The sequence below is a fragment of the Branchiostoma floridae genome, chromosome 3, assembly GCF_000003815.2.
Source record: "Branchiostoma floridae strain S238N-H82 chromosome 3, Bfl_VNyyK, whole genome shotgun sequence".
Lineage (NCBI taxonomy): Eukaryota > Metazoa > Chordata > Leptocardii > Amphioxiformes > Branchiostomatidae > Branchiostoma > Branchiostoma floridae.
This window is the reverse complement of record NC_049981.1, coordinates 25377838-25398813: the sequence shown is the minus strand read 5'-3', so window position 1 is coordinate 25398813 and position 20976 is coordinate 25377838. Positions and strand designations below refer to the sequence as shown.

Here is a 20976-nt window from a genome sequence, read left to right as displayed (position 1 = left end):
AAATGTATATAGAAGTAAAAAGATGTGTTCTTTCAAACGTACGTTAAAGTTTGCCAGTTGTATGTTGCGAAGTTATATTCCTCTCTATTTGTTCCATTTCTACGATTTTCCAGCGATCCGGAGTCTGGTAGAGACTAAGTCTGAGAGACATGCAGTCAAATCGGCACCGAATCGCAAAAAAAAACCCTCCGAGCCGAGACCTTAAAACATTCAAGTTACTTCGCAACATACAAATGGCAAACTTTAACGTACGTTTGAAAGAACACATCTTTTTACTTCTATATACATTTCTTAGTTGAAGAAACATTTTTGTAAACAGTACATAAAGTCCATATGTGTAAAAACATGCCACTGCAACTGCAGCTGCAACAGTTACTTTTCTGTTTCTTATATGGCCTGTTTTAACCTCAGTCTCACATTCAACAACTCAGCATGTTCATGCATTTCTGACTACGTAACAACACTTCTTCTGCAGATCCCGTGTGTCTTATACGTACAATATCCTATCTCTTCCCATCAGTTTACTCCTAGTTAAACGGATCGTTTCAATTCAAGCTCCGCCAATTTTCGAGTCAGTCATAGCTAGTATTTTCGAGAGCTAAAATTATGAAACGATAACAATAAGATCGCATTTTTGTCAACTTTTCTTATATGGCCATATTGATTTCATTTGATTATGGATTACATCCGCTCGCCCGTTAATTTCATCAGTTTAAAAAGAAAAGAGCTTTCGACCAGAATGCAACCAGAATGTACAAAGCAGCTGTAAGATGAGCGCATATATGCCGTAATAATAAGAATATCGGAAAACGGATAGATCTAGTAATATCATAGATTAACGAAATAAATTCTAAAGCCAAAGAGATAAATAGATAAATAGATAAAAGAGGAAGATGTGAAATGATATTATAAGAATGCAAAATATACCACACTGATAAGTCATTGTTCAACCTTTCTGACTACTTACTAACTTATAGATTATATATGAAGGCAGTTTTTAAAGGTTCTGTTCTATCTTACTTGATAAACGTACTAGATATTGCAAAAACACGTGTCACGAGACTGAGCTGGATCCGTACATCAGATTTACTAGCGCATAGCCTGAGCATCAATCTGGTTATTTTACTGAGGCTCCCATACTCCCCCCTCACTAACCAGCCTGGTTAGTTTACCGGAGCTCCCATACTCCTCCACCAACCAGGCTGATACCCAGGCTACAGATTTACAGGATATGGACTTGGGACAAGCGTTATATTTAGAACGTTAACGTTCACGTCATCAAGCCGACAACATGGACAGTAGCTGCTAGTCGCCGCGCTGCAAGATTGGTGGACGTCTAAATGGTCTAAGACTTACGTACGTAAATAAGAGGCCGGCTCTGTTACGTATACGTTTTTTGGTGTTATTTCAGTCCAATAAGGAGAGATATGAAAGGACAGCATCCTTATTTACAGCAGGACCTGCACCGTAAGGTATGATATTGGGTCATATAATTTGCAACTGCGTCATGTCATTCGAGCCGGCGGTGTTCCACGTCTCCGTTTCGTCGACGGTCGTTGCCATTTTAAACGTTTGATGCCTAAGTGTGGTGTCTCGTGACGTGTAGGGCGAGACTTTTCGACAGGGTCAGGGGTTCATATGATTGTATTTGGAATCCTTATACACTTTTAGACGCCCCCTCCCCCCAAAAAAGAGCTCCATTATGATATCAAGCGATATGTCAACTTCCGTTTCAAATGGAAGCGACTGTTTATGAGTCGGAAAAGCGGGGCGGTGTTGGAAGATGACGCATGTAGGTACTGTAGGTCAAGATCGCATTCAAGTTGATTTGACGTTAGATAGCTTTTAGTCTCATAGCAGACGTGTCAGCTGGATAAAATAAGAGATGAATTTGTCCAAATAGGGACAAATAAGTTGGCATGGGAGATCTCATGGTCAGTCTTTTGGAGTCTATCCAGCCGGCCGGCCAGTTCACTCTTAGACCTACTAGACTTCCATTCCTAACTTAGCCGAAGTCCCCTATTACTATTTGGACCGGAGACCTGATAGAGACTTTAGAGCGAACGACTAGAGAGTTTAGGGCGTTTTGTTGTTTCATTGACAACCATGACTCGATATACGAGTTAGGAACTTTTTATCGTCTTCAGATTCTGCCATACAGATTCGAGACGCAATGGCCGGTTACGTAATGAATGACGTCAGCTGTGCCGAAAGGAGCAGCAACATACTCCACGTCTTCAACAGCGCGGGAGAACTCTTCCTCGAACACAGGGAGCATTTCTCGAAGGTGTCGTCCGCATTAAAGGAAGAAAACGCGCGCGTGTCCCTCAACGGAGAGAGATGTGCGTGTGAAAACAAGACATGTTGCCATGGAAACGAGTTAAGCGTTTTAAACGAGTGGAGAGCGACGGGAACCGCGTGTGACGTCATACTGTGTGCTGAGGAGGAGGAGTTTCCTTGCCACAGGGCCGTCCTGGCGGCAAGCAGCTTGTACTTTCGGCTCCTCCTCCTGGGCGATTTCAGAGAACGTCTTGAGGAGAAGGTGCGTCTTGAAGACGTCACACCAGGCACCTTACGTCTCCTGCTTGACTATTCCTACACGGGGAGGATACGGATAACAGCTGACAATGTGGAAGATTTGGTCCACGCCTCCGGACTGCTGCAGTTCCCAGACGTAACGGACGCCTGCTGTAGGTACCTGACACACAACTTACGGCCGGACAACTGCGTACAGGTTAGCCTGTGTTCCACACCCCTCGCTGTCAGGGGCTGATTGGGCCTACTCCCCGAGGAGCTTGGACATTGGAAGGGCTGATAAAAAGCCTTATAATATAAAGAAGGGTGATTTAGGCTAACGTCACATTTCCAAACCAGGGTCCGACGGGGCTGCTTGTGGAAACTAAAAATAGAAATATATACGCAAAAATATACACAAATAATGCCCACGACTATTCTCTTTACGTCATGTGTAGTTTGGTGTCTTTTTTTTAGAATTCATCATACTTTTTGTCCCTGAAAGCTGGGCCTCGGTTTGGAAATGTGACGTAGTCCTTTGCCGGGCTTCGAACAGGCATCCAATACTCATAGTAAGTTTGGCGAAATACCGCATGGGGATTTGGAATTATTACACAATCAAAAAAACTGCGAGCACACATGAAACAACCTAGAATCTCATTCTGTATCTCCGCAGGTGATGAAGCTTGCTGAAGACTACTTCCTTACGGAGCTGTCTGAATATGTGAAGAAGTTCGCCTTTGAGAACCTCCCTGCCATCTTTGTGACCAGTGACTTTGCTCAGGGCAGCCTGAGGGACGACCAGAACGTGCTGAAGCTACTGAAACAGGCCATGTCCGTGGCACGGGACAGGTGTTCATGTCTACAATAGGCAGATACGGACTTCACCTTTTCATGAACTGTTCACCAGTGAACAGCTGATAAGAGCAACTTATGAAGTAGTCTCCTATAGTGCGAAGTCATTTGGCTTGGGATGTTTAAGATTTTCATGAAAAGTTTCCTAGCTATGAAGCTTGATAAAAGTTTTACTACTACATGTGTATCATCCTTTTTTACCCGGTTGTTTTCCTACCATTTCATTTCTACTTAATAAAACAAATTGAGAATCAGTGACTGTAAAATAACAATTTTACATAACCACACACAATGTACGGCAAGTCAGCTCATTTAAAATGTAGCCACACACTATTTAGCATATAGCCTATTCCCCAGGCAGATATGAGTGGTCTGGTCAAACTGGACATGTGGTCACTATTAGACTGTGGGGGTGGGTACCGATACGGCAACATGTATGGTGTACAGGTACAAAATTGGTTCCTTGGACCGGTCGGGAAAACCGGACCTGAAAAAACATCATTGAACCAGACTTTGGACTAACTAAAAATGAACAGATCATATCGGCAGGTGTTTTGGGCTTACCCAGGGGTGCCTAAGCATTTGCACGAACCCTATGAAATTCGTACGAATATTATGTGATACACACGAATCACTATGCGAAAACGCACGAATATTATGAAATTCGCACGAATCACTATGCGAAATCGTACGAATTTTATGAAATTCGCACGAATCACTATGTGACACACACGAGCCTTATGTGATTTGCACGATCCTTATGCAAAAACGGCGGCCGGGAGGAGGCATGATTTTGAGCGTTTCTACCCGAGATATTTATATTTCAAGGCATGGAATGGACATTTACCGTCGCAAAGATGTATTTGATAGCCTGTGAGCTACTGTTTGGCTTCATTTCGGCGTGTTACATCGTATTTTCAGTCGCCGAAGCGGCGAAGCCGCCATCTTGAAAATCCCGCTCCGTTTGTCACGTGACCCCGCCAGTGGTTGCGCAATTTCGCATAAGGATCGTGCAAATCACATAAGGCTCGTGTGTGTCACATAGTGATTCGTGCGAATTTCATAATATTCGTGCGTTTTTGCATAGTGATTCGTGCGAATTTCATAATATTCGTGCGTTTTCGCATAGTGATTCGTGTGTATCACATAATATTCGTACGAATTTCATAGGGTTCGTGCAAATGCTTAGGCACCCCTGTTACGGGCCCAAGGAAATAACATGAGCTGTAAGTAGGTAACAAATGAAAGTCATTTTACAGTCAAACTTGGTCTAACTTCCAGACCTGGACCTCAATTTTATATACCGGTACCCACCCCTAATACTAATAGACAGGACTCTTAACACTTGTGTCAATGGGAAGAATTATCCACCAAAAGGTTGTCACATTGGCCAGGTAGTCCTTAGGTAGAGACTAGAGAGGATCACCTTTGACTGTATACCAAACAACACAACATAACAACAAGGTGGTGTACAGAAGTGTGTTTATTTCCCTCTGGATGGTACAAGTCTAACAAGTCTGGTGTCTACAGACGGCGACCACGGCGTCCACCACTCCTCCTGGTGCTGTCTGACGGGATAGGTGTCACATCCTCTGTAACATAGGAGAAATGTTTACACAAGTTAACAATCACCCTCTGTAACGGAGGAAAAATGTTTAAAATGTTAACAATCATCCTCTAAAACACAAAACATTAATGATTCTCTGTAGCACAAGAAAATGTTTACAACATTAGCAGTCTTCCTCTGTAACACAAAATAATGTTTACAACATTAATTATTATCTTCTGTAACACAGGACAATGTTCACTAAGATAACTAATAATAGGTGCACAACTCCAATTTTGTATGCACAAAAGTGTCTAAGCATCCAGTATGTTGACCTTTGCAGAAGGAGAAAACATCCTCACCAATACGGCCAATCTTCATGCCTGATCTGGCAAGCGCTCTGAGGGCAGACTGGGCACCTGGACCTGGAGTCTTGGTCCTAAACAAGAGATAAAACAACATCAGTTCAGGGGTATTGCAATAGATATTTCATAATGAAACTATTTCCATTCCGTGATTGGTAAAATCTTTTGTCTAAAACTTTGCGTGGTCTTATGGCAGTGGCAAAAAGCTGGGCCAAAACTGTTCTGAACCCAACCTATTTTGAAGGAGACTGAAGAAAGAAATTCAAACCTTTTTTTTACTCTGTACATACAGTCAAACCTGCCTGAGCGACCACCTCTTCTCAGCGACCACCTGGCCATTTCGACCGCTTTTTCTCGGTCCCGATTTTTTTCCCCATTGACGTAAGCATTAAGCAATCTTTTCTCAACGACCACCTGGCCAACGCGACCGCGACCGGCCAAAATTGGGACCCATAACGACCGCATCATTTTCAAAATTGAGGGTTTTATCGATTTTTGATGATAACTAGTGCGATTTTGTACCGAAATCGGCAAGTTTGCGTCTGATTTTGACTGCCATTACGATGTTATGTTTAGAATAAAGATGGCGGCGGTCAATGGGGCAGTCTACTGTAATATGGGAGGAAATTTCGTTGTAAGAAAATCCGAATTTAGTTGTTACAGAAGTTTAAAAAAAAAATCTATATCATTATAAAGTGAACGAATGCTGAAACGTATATAGCCCTTTAACTTAAGAAAGATCTGTGTGAGTGCTTCTGTCCAACTGTACTATACATTCACCCATGGGTAAGTACGCTATCGGGACGTACTGGGCATCGAATTCGAAAGGTGCACCGTAGCTATTTCAGATACGGCAATCAAGAGCACAGCGACGCATTAAGGCTTGTATGGTAACTGACAGCATGAAAGTTCCCTTACTGTCTAAAACGTTAGTGTACAAATATTGAGCTTTAAAACACTCTGCGTGCGTGTTGTATTTGACATTAAAGACCTCGCCTCTTTGCGTGCGTGCAGTGTGCTTGCTATTTGCCATTCAACACAACGGAAACCATTTACACATATTTTGAGTCGATACTCTTCTCAGCGACCACCTGTCCAAATCGACCGCTTTTTTCCGGTGCCCCGGGTGGTCATCTTGGGCAGGTTTGACTGTACATGCATTGAAATGTCACACAGATCTTGCCAAAGCTATTTGACAAACATATCAACTCTTCTGAAAACACTATTTCCATGTAATTTAGATGCCTTTTCCAAACATCATTTGACTTGATTGCAACTTTCCCGAAAAAGTCTTGAAATGAAACCCACTTGTTTCCTCCCGTAGCTCTCAGCTTGATGTGTAGGGCCGTGATGCCGATTTCTTTACAGCGGGCAGCGACGTCCTGGGCTGCCAACATGGCAGCGTAGGGGGAAGCCTCGTCACGATCAGCCTTGACCTTCATCCCACCAGTCACCAGGACAATTGTCTCTCTGCAGAAAGATAACAGGCATGTTTAAAGATTTGAGACTTGAGTTATGTTTAAGGTTAGTTGATTGAGAATTAGGTAGGATAGAGGTTGGGCATCCTCTTGATGGTGAAATGTCTAGAAATCGTCTGAGGCATGGTGCAGAGTTTTCCTCATTAGAATTTATGTGCCCTGTTGTTTAGTTGTCTGACAATGTGACTTAAACTGTAGCTTACCTGCCAGAGAGATCTGTGACGTGGCAAAATGTGTCATTGAAGGAAGCAAAGATGTGGGCAACACCGAAAACATTTTCACCCTCGGCGACCTGAGGTCCCAGAGAGATGACCTGTTCTTCCTTCTCCTTCTTACCCTTACGGGGAGCCATTTCTGAAGTACAGGGGAGGGATAACAAACATCATTGTCAGCATAGGGGAGAGAAAAACAAAATAATGTACATCTGGTAGACTACACAATATACTATATGATTGTTGGTTTGTTCTCATTGAATTGTGCAAAATAACTAATTTAGGTTTAGAAAATAAATCAGCTCACTTTTAAGTCAAACCTACCAGATTGTTTAGGAAAAGCCTCTTTTAAGCATAGCAAAAAATGGCAACTTTTCCCTTTACTTTACTTTCTTATTGAATGGCTACATCATTTAAGGTATAAGAAGTCTGAAGACATACATAGAGGCATATAAAAAGTGGGCAGCTTTTTTATACACATACATATTCAAACAACGGTAATGTTTGCTACAATTACAATATTTGTATTTATACAATATCTTGTTAAGCACTTCGGGCTACAAGCCTTTGTTTCTTTTAGAAACCAGAAGAAAAACTGTGAAGTGCCATTTCTAGTCTCATAAACTTTAACTTATGATAACAACTTTTAGTGTTACATATACAGCACGACCAAAAATTGGCAACTATAGATATGGCCTAGGAAAAAAAATGTTGTGTTTCCTGTTTCAGTCCTGAAAAAATTAGGGTCGGTAGGTAGGGGATATCTTTTTTTTTTTGTAATTTTTTTTAGGCTAGCCAAAAATCTAGTGATACATATTACAATACAGTTGAACAAAGGAAACTGAAATGCATGAGGACACTTGTCTTTCGATGTCAAACTTTGATTTTGTGCACAATAGATAGGACAAGCAGACTGTTTTTACTTCAATAGGAAGCAGGCTGAATAAAAATTATAACTGGAAGCTATGTGACTCTAATGCCCACCCAAAAAAAAGTCTAGGGTCGGCAGGTTTTTCTAGGGAAGGTAGGGAAACAGGAAACACAACATTTTTTTTCCTAGGCCTATCCATAAAGATTGAAAATTGACAGCTTTCCGCTTTGAGCCTTGTGTTTCTGTTTTTGTTTCACCACTAAATGCACTTCCTATCCAGTACTACTAGTTTGTGTGTGTCGAGTTGGGGGGGGGGGTATTTTCATGTAGAAAATTTTCGTAGATCCTATCTTCCAAACAAAGCATTTTGCCAACTGACATGGTTACGAAAATACTTGCTACTGCGGTGCTGCGGTGCTGTACAAGATAACACACACTATCCATTCTAAGTTTATAATGGCGGTACCAACATCGCCAACTTGGTAACGTTACGTTGATCATATGCGTTTTCCCAAGATGTCAGTTCGTGATACGATCACTAAGTTTGTGTTTTACAGCACGTATTTTCACGACTGTGCCGAAATGGTCCAATTTTCATTTACAGCAACGTTTTCGCAACCTGTAGAGATAATCTGATCTGGGAACTGCCTTCTCTAAGAGAAGGATTGCTACGGATAAAACGACACCACACACACTTACTTGCTCACAAGATGGCGAAGTCCAGGAAAAGAGAACGAGATCTCGCTCACGTTTTCCGACCTTCGAGATTCCGCGAGATCCCGGGGGCAAAGGTTATGTTATTGGGTGCAAAGGTTAAGTACCAAAAATATGTAGATTTTGAATTTCTCTGAGATTTTCCCCATTTATGGACAGCTAAGTACTTTAAAGAGCGTTTACGTTATACAAAAAAGGAACGTGGACTGCTTTGGGGTACATTTTAAGGCCTACTCAGTGAATTTTCACGGGAATTCCACAGAAAAATCACGTGATAGAAAAAGGCTACAGCAAGGGTTTACAGGGACTAGCGTTTCAAGATATGATGTCAACATTTTTTACAGTAATCAATCTGATAGATAATCTATGTATCCCCTCTAAATGAAAGTTTTCTGAAACCTGGTGTTGAATGCCTATTCTTTATTTGTATTGAAAAGTTCCAATTGTATCACCAGATTCGTGTTAATGTCTCCATGCGGAGCCTCGTATCTGCCATGTTGCCTTTGTTTTGCTGGGCCAGGTGGGAGAAGAGGATTGCGAAGAAAGACGAGAAGGAAGGAAGGAACGAAGCTTTCTCCCGCGCGCTTGGGGCTTGAATCACCCCGGAAAGGCGGGATCGCGGCTCCAGAATTCCGCTAGGAACCTACCAGGTAGGTTGTGTCCACGTGGAGGCCAAATTCTTGTGACTTTTCGTGGGAAAATCCGGACATGGTTTTGCTCGAGATCGAACGTTCATCGGAACGACATGATGAAAGTTCACTGCCCGTTTCGTTGGGGGCGCCGCGACCTTAGACAGTATGTCACATCGGCATCGCCTGAAATATTTCTTACCAAGGGCTCCTAACAAGGACGTTTCATGCGTGCCTATATTTCCGGACAAGGTCGCATGTTTTGGACGACTGAAACAGACGACATCAATGTCGTATAATCCAACCAGTCTTTTTGTTTGTTGTGTATATCATGCAACATCAGTTTTGACTAGTCGTTGTTGATGTTTTGACTAGTTCCACCTTCATAATTTTCTGCTTATTTCAATAACGGTAGCAGTCTTTTCTTTTAAACGATATACAGTCTTTTACAAAAAGTCTTTGTTCATGTTTCTTCTTGTGCAAAAAGAATGTAACCAGACACTAAGTACTGTCCTTGGTACTGTTCATCTTGTGTATTTTCCAAGACCACACTGAGTAACACTGCACTTTTTTCGGGGTGTAATATTGATTTTTTTTGCAGAGAGAGAGTCCTGCTATGCGGACTGCAGGACGCAGGTGAGGATGTGAAGTGGCTCACGCGACACTCTGATAAAGGGAACAAGGTCCAAAGAACAACTCCTATCCTGTCTATTGTCTGAATAACAAAGCAAACATCCTGACATCGTGTGTTTCTCTCTCTTCACTCACAGGCATTTCTATTGGATGGAAAAACCTGGAGTGACTCAAGACCGAGGAATGGCACGAGAAAGCTAGTAGAACTTGAGAAAGAAACCTGTTCCTTTTTTAGAAAGGGGACCCCATGTATTGTTTGAAGGCACTTTGACCTGTGACCCACTGGTATAAAACTACACCAGGGTTGAGCACAAAGGTTGCTAAGGTGGAAGACCCAGGAATGGCAGAGAAAAGCTAGAAGTTCTGAAAGAAACCTGCTCCTTTTTGTAAAGAGGTACCCCCTGGTGTTTGAAGGAACTTCAACCTGTGACCTACCAGCATAAACTACACCAGTGGTGAGCACAAGGGTCGTGAAGGGAGAGGGGTGATCCTCGGGAACAATGGACTTCATGTTCGCTGGGGGAGAGTGGGACGAGGGGGAGAGATTCTCCTTCGAGGACAGCGACCGTTTTGAGGAGGACTCGCTGTGTTCATGGATTAGCGAGCCAGAGAGCCTGTGTAACAACTGGAGAGGGTGGAAGAGGCAGAATGGCAACCAGGGATCTCTGTCAGCACAGGGTAGGTGTTTAAAAGAAATACAACCTTTCGGGCGTATTTAACACATTTCTTTCCATGATTGTAATGATCCTACGTACATACATAGATGGTTCAACTAACCTGGATGCTAGCCTTGTTAGCTTTTCATAGCAACCAGTGGAAGCAGACAAAAGCTTAAACAACTAAGGCTGGCGTGTAGGCTATGGTTTAATTCACAAGTTACATATAACATGACATATACAAATACGATGCATACTGGTAGATACGGTCCAGAAGATTTACCTGTGTTTTTAGAAAAAGTCACCGCTCAAGGCAAACAGGTGTTGCAGTCTATGGTACCTTTTTTCCCTGCTATCGTCCAAGAAGATACTTCCCATTTTACAGCTTATTTATTTCTCAATAGTATACAACTGCAGATTGTCATAACTCTACTTATACTAATCATAGTAATAAGTATCATACTAGTTATAGTCAGAGAGGAACTGCAACCATTACAGTATTTGCAGACAATGAACAAAGACTGCATGTCATCATGTAGAGGTTTACCAAGACAAGAGGCTCCTTGGTTTAACCACGGCAGTGTCTGCCCACTCTGTAGTATATTGTGACAACCTTTTCTACATGGTTCTAGCAAGGAGGTTAAAATAAACTCCTTGGTTATAGATCATAGTTTCTTTGAGTTTAACTAGTATATTGTACCAACAGACATAGATATTGTTGGCTACTTGTAGTAAAAGCCCATACATTCTAGAGCTCCTACGTGGGTAAGGCCAGTCCATCTTAATTCTGTGGTTCTCAATTGATCAAGATGTCAAGATGAAAACAGAGGACAGAAAATTGTATTCTGATCATAGCTTCATTCCCAGAAGTTGTATACCAATACAATAGCATTACAGTCTTCCCAATAGATTCTTACCTTTGACCTTTGATGCCAACCTCGGGATGAAGGCAGATTCAATATAATGCTTGTAAGCTCACGATCTTCACTGTTACTGTTTGTTCTTTTGGCTCACCCACAGCTTTTCTAACCAGAATAAACTTTTTTCCAGTTTACCATAATTGTCATAGGTATGAGAACTAACAAATTAAATTGGTATGGCCTAAATCTTGTATCACAGTATAGGATGTGAGTCAGGGGTAACTGGTGGCCATTGTCTGCCAGACCTGCAAAATACAGGAAACTCAGGGAGGTGCTGAAACAAGGGCTTCCTGTAACTATGCCATTGTTTTTCCTGATCATGGAAACTTGGCTCAAAATCCATTTTTATGGCAAAATTTGGGATGTACAGCATTAAATAAAGTAGAATGTCAACATTACAATTCCATTATGAATATTTATGAACCAAAAAAAAAATGCTCTCTTTAACTTCAGTCTTTTGAATATGAAATTCCATAACTCAAAATCTTTATGGTAAACCAGTAATGCAACAAAGTTTTCTGTGATATTTAGAAGCCAAAAATGTGCTGCATTATTGTATACTAGTATACCTTTATGTACATGTATTTGATGTAACCCTACACAAATGTCTATGTGCAGAAGTGCACCCATGGTCAATTATTACTATAATTTAAGGTACTGGTACACAGCTCTAATTTTTTCCGTATTTCGAGCCCTGAAATTTGGTGAATTTTCCAGTTATCACTATCAGACATGTAATGTTAAAATGTGTCTGCTAAGGTGCTTAGTGGTTTATGTTTCCCGTGGAATCTGCTTTGTTTCATACTTGCAGTCACGTTGGTGTGTCGGAGTGATCAATATTATTCATGAACAGGTGCAGATAGACAAGACTAAGCCTGCATTCCTAAACACACGTCCTACATTCAAACTTGTTTTTATAAATCTGTTTGTAGAAATCTTACAGGACTCGGAATTCATTTTTGGGAATAGTACACTGGGTTGGTAATTTATAACCTGAATATTCTGGTGCACAGAAAATGTACAACATGAAATAACAATAAACTAAAATGTCAGCACAACCTGATTGTAAACCTCACATGTCCCTCTTCAGAGCTTGAATCTGGAATTTTGAAATTTACTTTGAAATTTTGAACATATATATGATATAGCACAAAAATGTTTCACCATAGTACCATAGTGTACTATAATGTAAGAACACAACCCAACAGACGAAGATTGTTTGAGATATGCACGGCTCAGGTTTGACAAGTGGTTATGTGTAATATGAGAGATCATCGCTGTGTGCCTGTGACTCACTGTGAGTGTGAAGCAGGTGTGTTAGGCTGAAGGGCATTTGTATCACCTCATAAATACAGATACAGGGATATCTTATCTATTAAACATAATTATAGATCACAAGATTTTCCGTAGACTGTGCATTTAAGAGTCTGCCTCATCTGTGTTCTTGTTTGTAGAATAACAAGTGTACAACATTGATCTGAACTCATGAATTTGTATGGGGTCATTGTCTCCAGGATTCATCTTTCAATTGCATAAGGTGGCAAATCCTACAGCCCAATGGTTTTTGATTGACCTATGATGCCTATATGTAGTGGGCTATGAAAATGATTCAGATCAGGAATGTTTTCAATTTAATTTGACACTCCGGTGAGATAGGAAGGAGATAGGAGGTGATTGCTACTGTAAAATTCATTGGAGATTACAGCTCTTAAATCTTAAGGCACAGTGAATGTCAAGGGTTTGTTATTCGTGCATTGTAATATTTGTATCCTTGCCTCGAATTGTGTTCTCAGTTGAAATAGTAGAAGATACTGGTGGAAAACAGAAGAAATGTTTTGCAAGTGTGATGAGTTCATGGTAAGACTGAGAGGCCACTGAAAAAAATGTAACTTAGTATAAAAATGCCATGATTGTATCAACATCTACAGTACCAGGCCATGGGGAAGGCAGAATATCAAGTTTGAGTTATTGTTCTTTTGCCATTGTTGCAGTGACCAATTTGTGTGAACATGTTAAAAATGTAACAGACCGCATCTGTAGGTGAAACTGAAGATGTGTTGAGAGATAAATTTTGGTATCCAGGTGCTTGTCTTGTTGGTTTATCCTTCTTCTTTATTTAGTTTTGTACAATTTGTTGTTAAGTTGTAGAGCATTGGTAACCAGCCGGCATTAGACATGTAGATGATTGGGAGTCATGGTAAAATGCAGACTAACAGTTATACAGGTTGATTTATACAAATTTGATTTTATGATCAAGTTAGGGGACAGACAGATAGAGACAAAACATCACATCTGTCTGATGATGGTTAGAATACAATAAATAAAACTAACGAGTGATAAAAAGAAAGGAGGATTCTACAAAGTGTCTTGTTTTCCATGTGCTAACTGCTATGAATAAAGGTATCAATCAGGAGCAATGTGAAAAACCAATTATCTCGTTACATAGACCTTCTTCAGACGGCAGGGATTCGAGACAAAACCTAGAAATGGAAAATTTGAAGCCACTCTCTAGAAACTGGTTCTTGGGAACCCAGATCAATCAAACCTATCAGGTCAGCATGCATTAGTGAGGTCCCAGAATGGTGTCTGTGCAGGGCTAGGATATCTGTTTCTGTGTAGAACTTTGTAACCCTTCGGAAACACCAGCTTCTATATCTATTTGATGTATAGCTGGCATAACCACCCTTCCTTGCAACACACCATGGCTGTTAAGAAAGCGTAATACTACTAGCTAAAAGCCTTGTCCCCCAACATCTGCTCAAAGATTGGTGATCAGGTGCATATGTTTGGTGGTCAATCCTATTTAACTCCAGAGTCTCTTCTGTCCTTTGCAGAGAGCACAGAAGAGACTACGAACCTATGATAGGTTTGGATACTAGGGGTCTAGGCTAATGGACTATAGTCTAAGTGAGTGAGGTCATTGGCCCTTGGGAAGTGAAAGGTCAATGACCTTTTGCTTTCACTTGACGTCCCTTGACACTTGAAGACAGGTCTATGTTTTACTCTGTCCCTGGTGTGTCCATACAAATGTACATGTATAACTTACTGGTCAATTTAGATTAGATCAAAAGGGCATTTGAAAGTCTTAATTTGATTTCAAAGATGATTTCTTTCTTAGCATACCTGTGAAAAGTTAATGTAGTCTTGTAGCCTGTCCAATCAATTGATGATTTTGTCTAGGAAATTGCACTTTCTATCCAAGGTAAAAATGATTCTGTCCAAGGTAACTTTATTTGATTCTATCCAAGGTTTACCTTGGACAAAAACCTTAGTTATCTTGGACGACATCATAGTTGCCTTGAACAACTATAGCTATCTTGGACAAAATCAAAATTATCTTGGACAAAATCATAGTTACTTTGGACCAAATAATAGTCACCTTGGGCCGAATCATAGGTTCAGTTGACAGAAATTCAATTTGGATTATATATAGTTCTGTCCATCTGACTGTCCAAGAAAATGTTTCTGTCCAGGAAACTGTACTTCTGTCCAAGATAAGTATGATTCTATCCAATGTAACTTTTGAGTTTTCCAATTGCAAGGTACATGCATCTATGATTTTGTCCAAGGTTTACTATGATTTTGTCCAAGGTAAATTTGACTTTGTCCAAGGCAACTATGATTTTGTCCAAGGCTACTACTAGTAGCACTATGATTTTGTCCAAGGTAACTAAGATTATGTCTAAGGTAACTGGAATTTGCTCCCCAATGTAGTTCCAAGGAAGGACACTTCTGTTTAAACTTTAATCTAGTTTGAAGGTTGTGTACATGTATGTATACGGTACCTTAGTCTGAAGGCTGTGTACGTGTACAGTACAGCCTTACGAGACACATTGTTATAGGGACAAGGACATTGTCTCAAGGCTGCTGTTACAGCTGTTATTGTAACATTATTCTTTTTGGTTATATCTCCCATGCAACTGATACAATGTTACACTTCACAGGTACTTGTATATCATTAGCTTCAGTCTTATCCTTAAAAGCACTGTGGTTCTTAGAAACCATAGTAACAAAGAGGTTACTCGTCAAGCTGCACTCATATGGGATAAGGGGCCATACACTTAAGTGGATACAGGACTTTCTCAGCAACAGGAGGCAGAAAGTAGTTATCAATGGAGCGCACTCCTCCTGGCGTAACGTCAAGAGTGGAATCCCGCAGGGAAGTGTTCTGGGTCCTACGTTATTCGTTGTTTTTATAAACGACCTGCCGGAGGTTGTGACCAGTGCAGTGAAGATCTTTGCTGACGATAGCAAAATCTACAGACCGATCCTATGCAAGGAGGATCAGGAAGCGCTTCAGCGTGACCTCCAAGCTGTGGAAAAGTGGTCGGAGGTGTGGCAACTCCCCTTCAACGCTGGGAAATGCAAAGTACTCCACTTGGGAAGAGGCAACCAAAGAGCAGAGTACAGACTGGGTGGGCTAATTCTGGAAGAAACCAAAGTCGAGAAAGACCTCGGGGTGTCTGTCGACGAGCAGTTAAAGTTCCACGTTAACACCACAGTCTCAGCGCAAAAGGCAAACCAAATATTAGGCTTAGTAAAAAGAACCTTCAGTAACTTGGATGAAGTAACAGTGCCCCTCCTCTACAAATCGATGGTTCGCCCCCATTTAGAGTATGCGAACGCTGTTTGGGGGCCGCATTTCAAAGTTGACCAGAACACTGTGGAAAAAGTACAACGTAGAGCAACAAGGCTGGTCCCAACACTCAAGTCCTTTCCGTATAGTGTTAGGCTGGAGAGTTTGAAGCTACCATCACTCCACTATAGAAGAGCCAGAGGGGATATGATACAAGTCTTTAAGTTCCTCACGGGAAGGGAGAGGGTTAGTGCACAGAGTTTCTTCACCGAGAGTCAACATCAGTCAACTAGAGGGCATCGCTTCAAACTTACGGTGCCACTGGCAAAGTCCTTGGTACGTCGCCAGTCGTTTGCGGTTCGAGTAGTACAAAATTGGAACTCGCTGCCGGCTGAGGTCGTAGAGGCAGAGTCTGTTAACGCGTTTAAAACGAGGTTGGACTTATGTTGGAGTAAGAAGAGATACCACGATCGTCAGGAGGGTGACTACACAGGCGCAGCCTACTTCACCTAGACATCATCAAGGTATCATCAAGGTAACAATGTTAATAACATAATATTAATAACAGATAATTATAGGTGCCAGTCACAGTTAATTTTTTTCTGTGCAATCATTTATTATTGTCAACTCAAATTTGTACATAAGGACCACCTTTGCTTAAGGACCTCCTGACCAGTTTGACCACTTTTTGGTGGTTAGCTAGATAATTTTCCCCATTGATTCAAGCTTTAGAATTCTGCCTACTGTGACTGTCTCGTATATAGATCAGATTTTACCGGTCCCTTGAGTGGTCTTCTTTTAAATTGGCAGTGTTGACTTAATGTCATTTCTGTGCTGTATTACAACACGTATACAAAATATAGTATGTACATGACTCGGGTCTGCAGGACCCATCCCTCTGACCTGGGACAGAAATTTGCTTCTTAGGACAGACACGGACAAAAAATTTCTCCCTTTCTCAAGTATGATCTGAACTTCATTACATGGAATTGATAAAAATGTCATGATTGTGATTTTATAAGCATAAAATGATAGATTAAGAAAAATAGACATCATGACAGCAATGAGAAGGACTTGGCATGATTGTAAAGCTGGAGACAGCTGTGATATTACTAGTAGTATTATTACTATGACACAGTTACAGCAATAGCATCATGTATTATGACTATATATATGTAGCATTACGGTAATGGTGGTTATTTTTTAGATTTAATAGGACTAAGTATATCTGATTATTGCATTTTGCTAGGAGGAATTGGTTTTTTAGCAGCGATTCATGGTTGCCCTGTTACTGCTGGGAGAGGAATAAGTCAGGAGGGTGTGGAAGGGGTTTGTGGAGGTGGCAATAAAATTTTGTAGTTCATAGCGAGATGGCCACATTAAATGTGTAATTAATAAACTTTTAGCATAATGCATAGACAGTCCCAGTGAGTTTAGATTGAAGTAATGTTGGAAACCCCCATGCAGGCCCTTTTTTATCAGACTTACCTACAATTTTCATAAAACTACAATCTCAAACCTTCAATTCTTCACCAGGATAAGAGTCTTATACTCAGTATAACTTATAGCACCTCTCTATATATGTAAACCTTTATGATTCATATTTTGTCATTTTGGCCATCTTGACTCCAACCAAATCATGAAAAACGAAGCCTTTATATTCATGAATATGTAAAACATTATCACTGACCCGTGCTGGGAAAAGCCCATTTCACTGTGAAATTAAAGGTGCTGCGTTCCATCAAATTCATGTGATGATACTGGAATCTCCTATAGCCACATGAAGTACAACTCACACCCCAAGGACACAGCTCTGAATCTCCTCAGACAGATTAATATTTCAGAAGCACAGTCCACGAATAATGTCTCAGGATGGATCTTCATTTTGCCGCGCCAGCATGTAAGACCTCGGTCATTCGAATTCTAGGCTTTGTGCATCTAGATTCACTCTGGCAAGGGATTGATCCCAATTTATGATGAAGGTGGATTTGGCAGATCTGGGTTAAACCCTTCTGACCAGGAGTTGGTCCTTACCTACCAGGCTTTGCACATTGGGATCAGTCCTATGCCTGGTTGGATCCAAATTCCTGGGCCTGATATGATTTAGGCATCTAAGAAAAGCTGCTGTCTCTGAGTTAGAAAGGAAACTAACAGTCTATCTATTGATATACGTATGTGGTGTTGCTACATAACATGAAAAGCTATGGATGGATTGTTATGAAATTTGGAATGTGGTCAGTCATTGTTCTATCGAAGTAGATGTTAGGCTGTCAGCTTCCCTAGGCTCCAGTTTTGTTTGAGCTTGAAACTGTATGTACACAGTGCCTGGATTTCTAGTCTGTTCTCTGTTAGCGAAAATCGATTGGACGACAATTCTGTGGCAATCGCCCGAGCCTCGCTTATAATATGGTTAACTTTATTGCACAACAATTGTACAAGGTACAAAGTATGGCTTATATGTGACAGGGATGGTTTTCAGGTGAAAAGTACGCGCAACCCTCTGTCGATCTTAAATATGGTCAATCTTCCAGCGATACGCCTGAAGATTGTGGATAATGTGACGGGTATTACAGCAACACTTTTGCAATTTGGTTGGGAGGGGGGCTCAAGTGCATGTTCTATGCTATCATGTTTCCTGACAGTGAGATGAAGTGTCCCTAGGGTCAGACTGGCATGCGTACTAAATATACAATGTGCCACTGTGTCAGTGCAGTGCCCTTGCTGTAGACTGGCTCCTATGGTGGAAATAATATGTGGTAATTGCAGTATTTGGTATGTGCTTGATTATGCTGTCATGACAGATGTTTTGCAGTCTCTACTTTTAGTTCTGTCAATGTTTTCCTCAGGTGATCACTTAAAATCATATTCAGTTTGGATGCATTAAGCTGCATGTATGCGCAGATTGTCCATTTGACTTGAAACTGGATATTAGTCATTAATATCATTTCATGCATATCAGATAATATTTATCTTTAACTACATCATGTGTGATAAAAACTCTATCATTTATGAACTTCATTCAGCTGCTTGAGTAACTTTTGTATATCTTAACCCTTAAACTGCCAAACCCGGATATATCCGGCACACATATACATGCCCTGTGTGCCATGCCCGATTATAACCGGGATAGCGTATTCCCCCGAAGTAGCAGCTTTGCGCGCGTGTAGCGCACGAATGCCGGAAGTTAGGGACTTCGGCCTTGTTTGGGGGTCTCTTTTCGGAGGTCAGCAGCCAACCCTGGAACTAATGGCATTTTAAAGGGCTGGAACTCTGGCAGTTTAAGGGTTAAGACCTGGCTGTCTAACCTTAAGCTGTATCAATGATGATAGATAACTATTTATCTTTAACTGTAGTGACTGTTATAGTTACACTGACAGTGCAAATGAATCTAACTTTGATATAAGTTACTACAGTTCTTTTTTTGCAGATTTTATGTTCAGCTATTATGACCTACATTCATGTTGTAAAGTCCTTTATTTCTTGTGTTGACAGAGGGCCCTGTGGTCCCTTTGGTTGAGTTGTCTGCCAGGCAGGTGGCGCAGCACATTCCATTTGAGGTGGTGGAGCGAGTTTATCCGCCTGTCCCGGAGCAACTGCAGCTCCGCATCGCCTTCTGGAGCTTCCCTGAGAACGAGGAGGATATCAGGTGAGGGAGGGAATGAGAGAATCAGGGATGGAGAGAATGAAAAAGGTTATGAAGGAGTGAATGAGGTGGTGGAGCGAGTTTATCCACCAGTCCTAGAACAACTGGAGCTTCCCTTAGAACGAGGAGGTAATTCGGTGCGAGTTCAGCCACTCCCAACTGCAGTTCTATATTACCTTCTGACGTTCTGGAGCGTTCCTGACAACAAGGAGGATATCTGATGTAGGGAGTCGGAGAATGAGAGAAAGGGAGAGGGAGGGATTGAGGAAATAACAGAGGTAGAAGAAGGAGTCGTGTGAGTTAATCAGTGAACAATTGAGTGAGTAACTTAACAAGTGAGTCAGTCAAAAATCTTACTTTTATAAAGGTCTTTAAGGGTACTTACTTCTTTTTAATGTACCTGGCTCAAAAATAGCAGTTTCTGCTAATCGATGTTGACCTGTAACAGTTTCTCCAGTATTTCCCCAGAGTTTCTACTATTGAAATGAGCTTTGGAAGGGTAAATATGTTGGACCCTTACCCAAATCTTGCAATGATGGCCATTAATAATGTATCTAATATGTCCTGTCCTGCTAGGCTGTACTCCTGCCTGGCAAACGGCAGTGCCGATGAGTTCCAGAAGGGGGAGCACCTGCTGAAGGCCAGGGCAGTCAAGGAGGCCCTACAGATAGGTGAGAACATCATGTTGTGTCCAGTTGTGGGCATGGAAAAGTGTTCTTGATATTTCCAACGGGTGCTTATGTCAAGAAATATACTAAAAGTTTGAATCCTGGCTGTTGTTGTTCACCTCACTACTGGAAAGAGTTGCAGTCCATAGGATGGTACTTCAAACTGTGTTCCCGACTGTTGAATGTTTCCATCCAAGTACAACAATAGGTTTCCATCCAAGTACAACAATGGGACCTCTGAAAGGCATACTGCAGTGTAAGGAATTAACATCGTTTAACATAGGAGTGGTGTTCAACAAAGAAATAGAATAACAAAAAATGATCATTGTTTGTTTCAGGTTTCCATCTTAGTGCGACAGTAGTACCTCCACAGGGCCTACCCCAGCCTAAGGGTTCGTTCAACGTAGCGGTGGTGTTTGACCGCCGGCGGATCACAGCCTGCAGCTGCACGTGTAACAGCACCGCCAAGTGGTGCGCACACGTCGTCTCGCTGTGCCTCTTCAGGATCCACAATGTATGTACATGACACAATATTTTTCTGTATGCCATGTTTTTCCTACTGACATTGTTGTGTATGATGAAACAACCTTTGGGAAAATACATTTTTGTCTGCTAGCTTTAGGAAACTTGAGCAGAGTAAGTTTATCTGTATCAGGAGTCTCCATCATACCTTGAGATCAGCACCATCATATTTGT

The 20976-nt window shown here is 41.3% G+C and overlaps 3 protein-coding genes across 9 annotated transcripts in view; 2 read left to right on the top strand and 1 right to left on the bottom strand.

Annotated features, from left to right (window-relative positions):
• Positions 1–182: 182 nt before the first annotated feature.
• On the top strand, positions 183–3623 carry LOC118412544 (kelch-like protein 21). Of its 4 annotated transcripts, none has more exons than XM_035815465.1 (3): positions 183–1356; positions 2162–2734; positions 3191–3623. In XM_035815465.1, exons 2-3 carry the CDS (start codon positions 2174–2176, stop codon positions 3383–3385), a joined length of 756 nt encoding a protein of 251 aa, XP_035671358.1. In that variant the 5' UTR covers positions 183–1356; positions 2162–2173; the 3' UTR covers positions 3386–3623. The 4 variants fall into 4 exon arrangements, with proteins under 4 accessions (XP_035671358.1, XP_035671357.1, XP_035671354.1 ...); XM_035815464.1 differs by having other exon boundaries at positions 185–1360; positions 2148–2734; XM_035815461.1 differs by having other exon boundaries at positions 186–1472; positions 2148–2734.
• Positions 3624–4834: 1211 nt separating this feature from the next.
• On the bottom strand, positions 4835–8697 carry LOC118412545 (40S ribosomal protein S14). Its single transcript, XM_035815466.1, has 5 exons — positions 8541–8697; positions 6962–7112; positions 6589–6750; positions 5278–5354; positions 4835–4961 (listed from the first exon to the last, which is right to left on the bottom strand). The coding sequence occupies exons 2-5, from the start codon at positions 7108–7110 to the stop codon at positions 4894–4896; spliced, it is 456 nt and encodes a 151-aa protein (XP_035671359.1). The 5' UTR covers positions 7111–7112; positions 8541–8697; the 3' UTR covers positions 4835–4893.
• A 164-nt stretch (positions 8698–8861) lies between these two features.
• LOC118412542 (zinc finger SWIM domain-containing protein 8-like) overlaps positions 8862–20976 on the top strand; it is a 30357-nt gene continuing 18242 nt past the window's right edge. For 3 of the 4 annotated variants that reach the window (XM_035815457.1, XM_035815458.1, XM_035815455.1), the window contains exons 1-5: positions 8862–9205; positions 9955–10495; positions 19462–19615; positions 20189–20283; positions 20619–20794. In XM_035815457.1, the coding sequence (XP_035671350.1) occupies positions 10318–10495; positions 19462–19615; positions 20189–20283; positions 20619–20794 (603 nt within the window). In that variant the 5' untranslated portion in view covers positions 8862–9205; positions 9955–10317. Of the gene's footprint in view, positions 9206–9785; positions 9821–9954; positions 10496–19461; positions 19616–20188; positions 20284–20618; positions 20795–20976 lie in introns of all 4 variants that reach the window. The other variant, XM_035815456.1, reaches the window with a different exon arrangement.